Genomic DNA, 9,879 nt, shown 5'->3' on the forward strand with positions numbered 1-9,879 from the left:
CCCTCGCAACATTAGGGGCAAGAGTTGACATTCCAGAGGAAGAGGCAACAATTGTTATCAAAAAGAGAACAGAACCTTCAATAATACCCGAAGACAAAGGCCTTCCGGAAGACTGGAGAGGAGAAGTCCTCGAACAACTCAGAAGCAAAGTTGGAAAAATGACTATGGCCAAGCTTGCCCAATTCACAATTATTCAAGGTGAACTTTACTTCCGAGGAGGTACCGGATTCCTAGCCCGGTGTGTTGGCCAACAAGAAGCAAGCTTCCGACTACAACAGATCCATGAAAAGTCTTGCGGGGATGGGGATATCAGTCTGTATAGAAGAATCCAAAGACAAGGTTATTATTGGCCCGAGATGGAGAAGGACTCGAATCAATTACAGAAGGAATGCCCCAAGTGTCAGTCATACATCCGGGACGATGAGAGTTGCTTTGAAATTGATACCCCTGACTGGAGGCAAGTCTACATTGACTATCTCAAAGAGGGAACACTACCTGAGAGCCCGAGGGACATTGCACACCTCAAGAGGAGAGCGAGGCGGTACTTTCTTGATCAGGACAAGCTGTATAGAAGAAGTATTGAGGGCACTCCCCTGAGGTGTCTCTCCAGGGAGGAGTCAGATTTAGTCCTCGGAAGAGCCCACGAGATTGAACATCAAGGAGGGGCTCGGCTGTTCGAGCAACTTATACACCTTGGGTATTACTGGCCGACCATGGAGTCAGATGCATCCCATCACGTGAAGAGGTGCCAGACTTGTCAGAAACACGGAAATTTGATCCATGCTCCAGCTGTAGACCTGCATAGTATCCGAACGCCATGGCCGTTCCATACCTGGGCTTTTGATCTGATAGGGCCCATCTCCACATCTTCTAAGGGTTACAAGTGGATTCTCGCAGCCACAGAATTGAGTACAAAATGGGTCGAAGCAATTCCTTTGAAGAACGCTACGGGGCCTGCAGTCGCGAACTTCATCAAGGAGAATATCATTTGCCGATTTGGAGTACCAAACACCATCCTCTCGGATAACGGCACTCCCTTCATAAACAAATATGTGAAGAGCCTCCTAGAGACTTACCAAGTGAAGCATCACAAATCCACACCCTACTATCCAAAAGGGAACGGGTAGGCGGAAGCCACAAACAAGACACTGATAAGGATTCTGAGCAAGATGATGGATGAGTTTGGGGGGACTTGGTCCGAACAGTTGATAGTAGCCCTATGGGCGTATCGCACTTCGAAGAGAAAGCCAACTCAAGCAACTCCTTACTCCCTTGTGTATGGGTCCGAGGCAGTGTTACCTATAGAATTGGAAACGCCATCTGCTCGAATGGCTCTCGCCTCGGGGATGGTATTGGAGCCTCGAACCACCAGATTGGAAGCATTAGAGGAAAAGCATGACAGAGCTGTAAAAGTCATGGAAAGGTATCATGAGTCCATCGCCCGAGCCTATAACCAGACTGTGATACCAAGGAAGTTTGAAGAAGGTGATCTAGTATGGAAGATTGTAGACCCAATCATGCGAGGACAGCCTTTGCCCAAGTTTTCTCCAAAATGGGAAGGGCCCTACAAGGTGGTTCGGGCGAGCTCAAGCGGGTACTACAAACTTGTAAGGGTTGAAGACGGCTTCCGAACTGGCCCGCTCAATGCAAAGTTTATCAAGCATTACTACCCATAGTTGGACTCATCTATGTTGAAATTCATTTTCACTTTCTTACTTTGTCTAAAAGTTGTATTTCCCTTACGTTATGAAGAAGCTGGTTTTCTCTATGGTGCATGTTTTATCCCATCACTTACAGTGAATCTATTATACTTTCGTCAAGAAAGTTGAAGAACTAATGAGAATATTTCAGCTTTTATACGTGCATATGATTGTTCTTTCCATTGTATCATTCGAAATAAATTTTTTATCAAGTAGAATGAGAAAACAATGCGAAAATATCCAAACAACAAAAATTTTGTCATTTCATTGCTTTGTCCTAGATAAAACATTTTTATCGAAAGGGGCAAGAAAGTAATGATATAAAAAAAAACTCAATCTTTCCTAAAGACACCCTCGAAGAAGCTGCCCGTCATATCTACATCTGGAGGACAAACAGTAGAGTGTGCCTCTAAAGTCTCCAAGGCCCGAGCATAACCCGACTCAAGTTCAAGAAGAGTCGCCTTTATCTCATCTATAGAGGTGCGATAAGAGGCAAGCACAGACATAAGTTCCAGGTGATGACTGGCGTTCGAAGCTATATCCAGGCGCTTCCGAAGCCATGATAAGTCCACTTGGTGACGCTCCATGTCAGAGATCCCCTGATACGCCGTCTCGACTATTTTCCCATTAAGGTCACACAACCGTTGCCTGTCCAAGCTATATAAGATAGTGGCAAAAGACTCGAGAAGAGCAGTCTGAATGAGTGGACACTGGCAAGCAAATGAAGCAAAGGTCTCCGGGTAACTTGAATGCACAAGCTGTAGAACTGAAGCAAACTCAGGAGCTACCCAATAATGGAGAAATGATACTTTGCCAGAAGCTGAAGGAGGAATTGGGGCCGGAAAGCTGCTAGTCTCAGGAATCTCCCCAATGTCTATCGGGTTAGATGAACCACCCGGAGGGGTAACTCCCGGCAGAGGTCCCGAGCCTGAGAATGCCGAACGATAAGGGGAAAGACCAAAAGCATCACTATCAATGTGGAAATCACTAAGATTCAGATCCAAAATATTCGAAGGCACCGGCGATGAAGAACCTCTGGCAGTCATCTCAAAGGCAGGTGTCCCCCCTTGAGAAGGAGAACCGTGAGGAGTTACAAAGAGAGTCGGAGAAGAGCCCGAGGCAGGTGAAGGCAGGACCCCGGTAGCAGCTAACACTGGAGCAGAGTCCGAGGCAGGTGAAGGCAGGACCCCGGTAGCAGCTAACACTGGAGCAGAGTCCGAGGCAGGTGAAGGCAGGACCCCGGTAGCAGCTAACACTGGAGCAGAGTCTGAGGTAGGTGAAGGCAAGACCCCGTTAGCAGCTAACACTGAAGAAAAGATAAGAAGGCCTTATTAGAGGTAGGGAACAGGAAAGTCATTTAAGTAAAGATTTCTCACAGATATAAGTAAATGACAAACTTCAAAAAGAAAGATTACCAGAGGGAGAATCAATATGCAAAGCAGGGGCAACTGAAGGACTCCTAGCATCAACAAAGTCACTTGGTCGTGTAGAGACCACCTGATCGATCTCAATGTCTGATGAAGCCTGAACAGTAGCAGTCATCCCTGAAGAAGGAAGGAGGGCCGGAGGATGAGAATCACCATAAGTGCCAGAGCGAGTCTCAGAGATCTCTAGCACATCCACCTCCACACCATTCCCAGAGGCGCACCTCATCTCTACATCGCTTCTAGAAGCATGGCCCGCGACATCAATTTCTGTGGCATCAGTCCCTCCAGCAATCTCAACATCAGAACGGTGAGCCCCAATAAACTCGTCACCAAGGTAGTGCTCCTCCTCAGCTACGGTAGGGCGATGACGACGCGTGCGTGGAATAAGGTCACAAAAATGATCGGAGGACTCAACCTCATCATCATCGTCATCTATAACTGCTATACGAGGGGTGCACATCTTCACAAGTCTTGCAGACAAAGGGAGGGTGTCGTCCAAGTCTGAGTCCGGCCTGGGGGAGGCAGCATGGCCAGGAGCCACGGTACCGAGAACGTCAACAGCCGCAGGATCCTACACAACATGGGCAAATAAAAGTTTTCATTTTAGAAGGTATAGTCGCAAGAAGGAAAGTAGCTTCAAATCAAGAATTTTGGGTACCTCATGAAGCCTTTTGGAAAGGCGAGGAGCGGAAGGACTGGCATCAGAAGTCCTCTTGTGAGCCATCTTCTTAAGGCGGGTCGTCCGAGGACCAGAGGCCTTATTCAAAGGGACTGGCTCTGGAGAAGTAATTGCCAAGCTAGAAGCAGATGCCCGAGCAGAAGGGTCAGTTGGAGCAGATGAAGTGAAGAAACCCTCGTACATGTGGTCAGATTTTCGGCTCTCGGGTAGCCGAAGAGAAGAATCCTTCTTATAAATCGGCGGAGGCAAACATACGGTCGGTCTGCTCTGGACAAATGCAATAAACGCATCGATATTCTTCTGCCAATACCGCCTGAAAGAGGGGGTGAAACCCCCTACTCGGCTCAAGCCTGGCATCGTCAAAGAGCCGGATATGGGAAGCATGGTGTGTACAAGCCGGCGACTGAAGCGCCCGTAGCTCTCTGAAAATGATAATAAAGGAGGTGCTGGCCCCGGGGCACATTGATCAAACCCGAATTGACATGCTACGCGGTCAGGCCTATAAATGGCACTATCAACGCCTTCCTCATGCCACACCGGTAATGAACTCGGACGGATCATAATCAGCATATCAACAAAGGGTGCAGGGATGTTTTTCGGCAAAGGAAAGGACACCGAGCGGGAGGAACCATGATAGATAAGCGGTGTGGCCACACCCACAGGTGGGCATACATACGGCTGTGCCACAAAGCGTCGGGGATCATCCACCAGAGTATTCAAGGATAAGGTGGAAATGGTACGTGACCACCGTGTAATCAACGGCTGGCAAGACTTCGCTTTCTCAAATGTCCGAGACCCATCAGTATCGAGCACGGGGATGCCATCTTTATCCACTTTCTCCCGAAGAACTTCCGCCTCAAATACAGTCGGAGCAGGGGCAAATTTTGGGAACCTCTCGAAGAAGAAACATAGCAAGAACTGGCTGTGAATAAAGGAGACAGGCTCATATCGACCCACGGAGCGAACCATATCTCGATGTAGTAAATCCAGCCGATAGTAAAGATTCCCAAGAAATAGTGGAGCCAAAGGGATCCGATCTCCTCTGAAGAGCCTGACTGCCAAGGGGAAGACGAAAGGATTGAGGGAATCTGGAGGTGTGCTCGGAAGAATGAAGAATGAAAGGAAGCAAGCCAGAAATCCCAAGAAATAGAGCCTGGAGCCATACATCGGACCGGCCTCATACTCCCGAGAGTCAGGGTCAGCATCTCTGGCCAAGGGCTGAAGATCCTTGAAGAAGTGACGGATCCATGCAGTATAGGAGGCACGGTCCGTCCTTACTCGACTAGTCCTCCTCGCTGAACCATCAAAAACAGAACTCCACCGACCACAAGTTTGAAGATTTAGCTTCAGAGATTGGATCAAAGAATCATCTTCGGGGGGTGTCTGCTCAGGGTCGAAGGCATCAGGGCCGGTCACTTCCAGACGCAGCAACATGAACACATCCTCAAGGGTGGGCCCCATCTCGTGCTGGCCAAGTATAAAGGTGTGTGTCTCGGTGCTCCACCGAAGAGCCATGGCTTCCAGGCTAGCATTGTTTCGACGGATGGATAGAGATCTAGATATTTTCACCGGGATCAATAGCCGGGCCTCCTGAAGTCGTTGACAGAGGCTCTTGTCCGAGAGGACATCATCGACCCACTCTTGCCAACCGAAAGGAGGGTTTGAGAAGGCCTTGAACTGAGGATAACAGTATGGAAAGTCCCCCCGCTCAATCCGAAAGCGTAGCACCGAGGAAGGAGAAATGAGGGCCTCATGTCCAGAGTCAGTGTCCTCAGTGAGACATAATGGAGCCGCCTTCGGAGATAGAAGAGAAGTGGTGGAGGTAGCCGCCCGCCAGAAGGGATCCTTCCGACCAAAATAAGGAGATTTCCTCCACTCAGATGCCAGAGGTACATCCCTCTCTTTCATGAGAGCCGGTTCTGATGACCCCGGAGCTACGGGTTTCTTTTGAGAAGACATATGGCTGAAATAACAGGTATAAATAGTAAGGAGTTGACCGTATTAAAATTCAGAATATTGGAATTAAAGCAACACATTCGAATGAAATTTCGGCATCAACTATTCGTTTCTCTGAGAGTCCATGAATTCAACAAATTCTACGAGGAATTTTTTTTTTTTTACACCAAGAGTCCAGGTTCAACCCCGGAAGTCATCAACAATTCTTTTTCTCGGGTGTTCCTCAAGCTCAACAAATTACAGTACCGATATGTGTATCAACAACATACAGATTTTCAGTTTTCATCATCGATAAGAGATGCAATATCATAGGTCGTTTTGTGATGAAGTTCAATTGGGTCAATTTCTCAAAGTCACTATGTTCCATGTTAGAGGTCCAATTTATACGAGGCTCAAAATTTGGACAGAGTGAAGTTCAATAGCAAATTTCAGGCCCGAGATCCGAAGCATATTACATTGCTCATCAGTAGTAAGATTCAATGGATCATTATGCAAATTACAAAAATGTCTTTCCAAAGTCCATATTCATAAGCCCAGGATTTTCTCTCTCCATGTCAAAAATGGAGCTCAAATACTAGTCAACAAGTTATATTCGGCCTTTCCTCGGTGATAAAAGTTCAACAAATTATGTTCAAGCCAAGCACCTCAATAAGGTTTCAAGTGCTAGTGCATGTTTCCATATGGCCAAAATCACGGTGTTTGAGCTAAAAAAAAAAAAATATCATTGGGATTGCCACAAAAATTGAGCCCATATTCAGATTCAGTTTTTATTTATTTTATTTTATTTTTTTATTTTCATCAGACTGCTTGAGCCCTCTACATTGCCACAAAAATATATTTATATATATTTAAATATATTTATATTCGGAAGAGGGGGTCGAATGTCATACTTACAAATTTGGGCAGTTGGAGAGGTGAAGTCCGAAGCCGATACTGGAAATTTAAGCTGAAATCAGAGAGGCTTTACAGACTGTAATCAACAAGACTGGGCCAGGCTTGGGCAAGACCACACACGTTGCGTTGAGAGGGCAAACGTGCGTGGTCAACATCGGATAAGCTGAAGCCGGAAGCAGCGATGTGGAGCTAGGTTGGGCAAGACCACACACGTTGCGTTGAAAGGGCGAACGTGCGTGACGTCGGATAAGCTGAAGACGGAAGCAGCGATGGTGCCACAGAAGAGTCGGCAACCACACACGTCACGTTGAGTGGGGCGATATGTGTGGTCAGCGTTGGATCGTCGAAGCCAGAAGCAAACCAGCAGAGAGAGGCCAGCGGTGGGTATTGTCTTCACTAGTTCAAGATTGTTTGCAAGCCTCAAGACTGAAATAAATCATCACCAGAATTCCTAAATTAGAAAATGTATCAGTACATATTTATTTTGAGCACAAAAGTCCATCAAAACAATAAGATGGAATACCCACAGATCCAAAAATATAAGAAGAAAAAGGAAGAGGGCTTTGAACAAAGATTCAACTAGATCCTGAAATCCAAAGATCAATAAATCTGAAACAGTGAAGAGAATGAAATTAGTTGAGTAAAAATCAAAACCCATTTATATATATATATATATATAAAGAGCTCACTCCCAGATCTGGGACAATTCAAGAAGATGGGGTATTAAACACTTACTCACAGATCTAGAGAAGCAAGAGAGAGGAAGAGTTGAGGTGCGTTTGTCTGTAATTGTGTAAAAGCAATGTCACAAGATGCTCTAGATATAAAGAAGATGAACATCTGATACTTTCTGATGTTGATAGTTTCATTTCTAGTGGAAATGGAGATATGAATGCAGGTCCTGAAAATGGAGAGATCAGTCAAATTTGTTGCAGAGAAGATGAATCATTTATTCTCATGAATCTGTCTCCGCGGATTAATACTTACGATGATGAAGATATTGATCGATTACTACCTATTGCATTGATCGATTCTTCGACTATTGAAAGCCAAATATCAAGTGTGGGGGAGGAAGATCCACTGGCAAAGCATGACCATCTAAATGGAACTTCGGATTCTGAACCTGAGATCAATAAACAAGTCAAATCAGTGAGTGAGGTTGAAGAGAAGACTAGCTATGGAGTGACGGAAAAATTGGAGATTGGTGAGCTTGTGAACTCTTCAATTCCAATGGACGAACAAGGCATACAAGATTTAGTTGCCGGGACATGTCATCAACTTGCAGTTAGTGAAGCAGCTCAAACCCCGTGCTCTGATGACAACAATGTCGAAGCACCAGCCATTAAAGAAACAGGCAAAAAAAAGAAAGAAGAAGGAAGCTGGGTTCCTCAATATAGAAAGAGAGAGAGTAGGCTAAAAGAAGGAATTTGGGTGATTTCTGCGGCTGAGCAAAGAAACAAATTTTGTGAGTTTAGGGTTTTGAGACTGTTCTGAATGTATATATGCATTAAAAAAAAAAAAAAAAAAAAAAAAAAAAAAAAAAAAAAAAAAAAAAAAGTACAAAAAATTAAATTTTTTGCTTGTCAATTTTTTCTGTAAATTGAAGTGCGTCATCAACTTTATCCATACGCTCTGTCGTGACAAAACATTTTTTTTTTTTTTTTGGGAAACGTGATGCGAAACAGGGTCGAAGAAATGACAGTATGCATGTCTGAGAAATTTAAAATTTCTCATACACGCAAGGGGCAAATGTAAGAGGGGCTAATTTGAGCCCACTAAATTATTTAGGCCCAATAGCCCAAGATTAGTGGGCCCGAATTTATCGCAAGTCCAAGAATCGGTGGGCCCAGATTTATCGCCATCAAACGGATTGAATCGCTGTAAGCCTCGAAAGGGTTCGGGTCCACGAACCTAGAGACTTATTCAGGCCCGGACTCGAAAGGGTATTAAGCAAGCCTAGAGATCCGAGGCACTCGGACTCGAAAGGATTCGGACCCACGAATCTAGAGATCCGAAGTACTTGGCTTCGAACGGATTCAGACGCAATCTAGAAGTCGCTCCGTTAATGAGTCCCAGAACACTTGCGGGCTCGGAGCTTTCCGGGATCTATGCACCAGAACCATGGGCGTAATGGAGTTCGAACAAAGGACCCGATCCCGAGGACGGTGAGTGGAGATAAATTCACTCTTCGGTTAAACTAGCCTATACCCGGGTCGAGGTGGCACGACCCCGGGGGGTCCATGAGACTCGGCAATATTTTGCGGCAGGACGTCCTCTGGGACTACCCCTGACCCTTTGGGATGATTGGGGATCATTGGTTAGGTGTGGCTAAGAAGAAGGGTTCGCCGAGGGAGTGATCTCCTCTTCGGGGTTTTCTCATCCTCGGAGAAGTCACCTCCTCGGAGGGGTCACCTCCTCGGACAAGGTGGTTAGAGAGAATATCCCCCATGTGCCTTGCACATGGGCTCCATCCTACATCATGAGGTGCCTATAAATAGCACCCACCCATAGCTTTACAAGGGATGGATTTTGGAGATTTTTAACTCTTGGGAAAGAACTAATTTCCCTTCTCCATTATCAACCTTGAGAGTGAAAGTGGGAGATCCATGGGAGAGCCGTGCCATTATTCTATTCTCTAGCCATTTTGCCTTCTTCTTCACCCAATCTCTTATCTCCATCATCTCCTTTGTTGTTGTGTTCCTAAGTTGAGATTATTGAAGAATCTAAGCCTCTCATCATATTCTAGAGAATTCGAAGTTGTTCTTCAAGGATCTTCGAAGATCTTCGAATTTTCCAACTCCTTTCTTGAACCCTCTCCTACAAAGTATTGTTCGGGTAGGAAAGTGCAGAATAATCACCCGTTGGGTAAGTAATTGAAAAAGTTACTCCCTAAAACAAGGAATCAATTTTTAAATTATATTTTAAGAAAAAAATAGGGTAGATTGTTAGAGGTACTCCATGTAATGCTGAAATTACTTAATTTTTTACAAAGAGATTTTTTTTTCTTTTAATTTCATTTTATTTGCTAAATTAATGTATTTTTTTTTTTTTTTTTTTTTTTTGGCACACAGGGTAAAGGTTCGTGCATAAGGGGGAGAGTGAGAAAACTAGCTAGTAGATATGTGATTGACATTTAAAACTGACTATTTTAGTTAGTTTTATTTATTTTTTATTTATTTTAGTTTGGTTAAAAAAAGTTGTGTTTGGAGTTATAATTAGTTTT

The 9,879-nt window shown here is 44.9% G+C and overlaps 1 protein-coding gene across 1 annotated transcript; it reads right to left on the minus strand.

Moving 5' to 3' along the window:
• Nucleotides 1–2,032: 2,032 nt before the first annotated feature.
• On the minus strand, nucleotides 2,033–9,465 carry LOC145801882 (uncharacterized). Its single transcript, XM_082893675.1, has 3 exons — nucleotides 3,786–9,465; nucleotides 3,116–3,698; nucleotides 2,033–3,006 (listed from the first exon to the last, which is right to left on the minus strand). Exons 1-3 carry the CDS (start codon nucleotides 5,763–5,765, stop codon nucleotides 2,033–2,035), a joined length of 3,537 nt encoding a protein of 1,178 aa, XP_082749801.1. The 5' UTR covers nucleotides 5,766–9,465.
• Between the last annotated feature and the right edge of the window lie 414 nt (nucleotides 9,466–9,879).

This window comes from Camellia sinensis, chromosome 11 (genome assembly GCF_055761805.1).
Source record: "Camellia sinensis isolate YWXY chromosome 11, ASM5576180v1, whole genome shotgun sequence".
Lineage (NCBI taxonomy): Eukaryota > Viridiplantae > Streptophyta > Magnoliopsida > Ericales > Theaceae > Camellia > Camellia sinensis.

Coding starts and splice junctions, on each gene's coding strand:
- LOC145801882 (XM_082893675.1), bottom strand. CDS start 5,765: ATGTCTTCTCAAAAGAAACCCGTAGCTCCGGGGTCATCAGAACCGGCT. Junction 3,699..3,785: donor TTTCCAAAAGGCTTCATGAG/GTACCCAAAATT, acceptor CATGTTGTGTAG/GATCCTGCGGCTGTTGACGT. Junction 3,007..3,115: donor GCATATTGATTCTCCCTCTG/GTAATCTTTCTT, acceptor TCTTTTCTTCAG/TGTTAGCTGCTAACGGGGTC.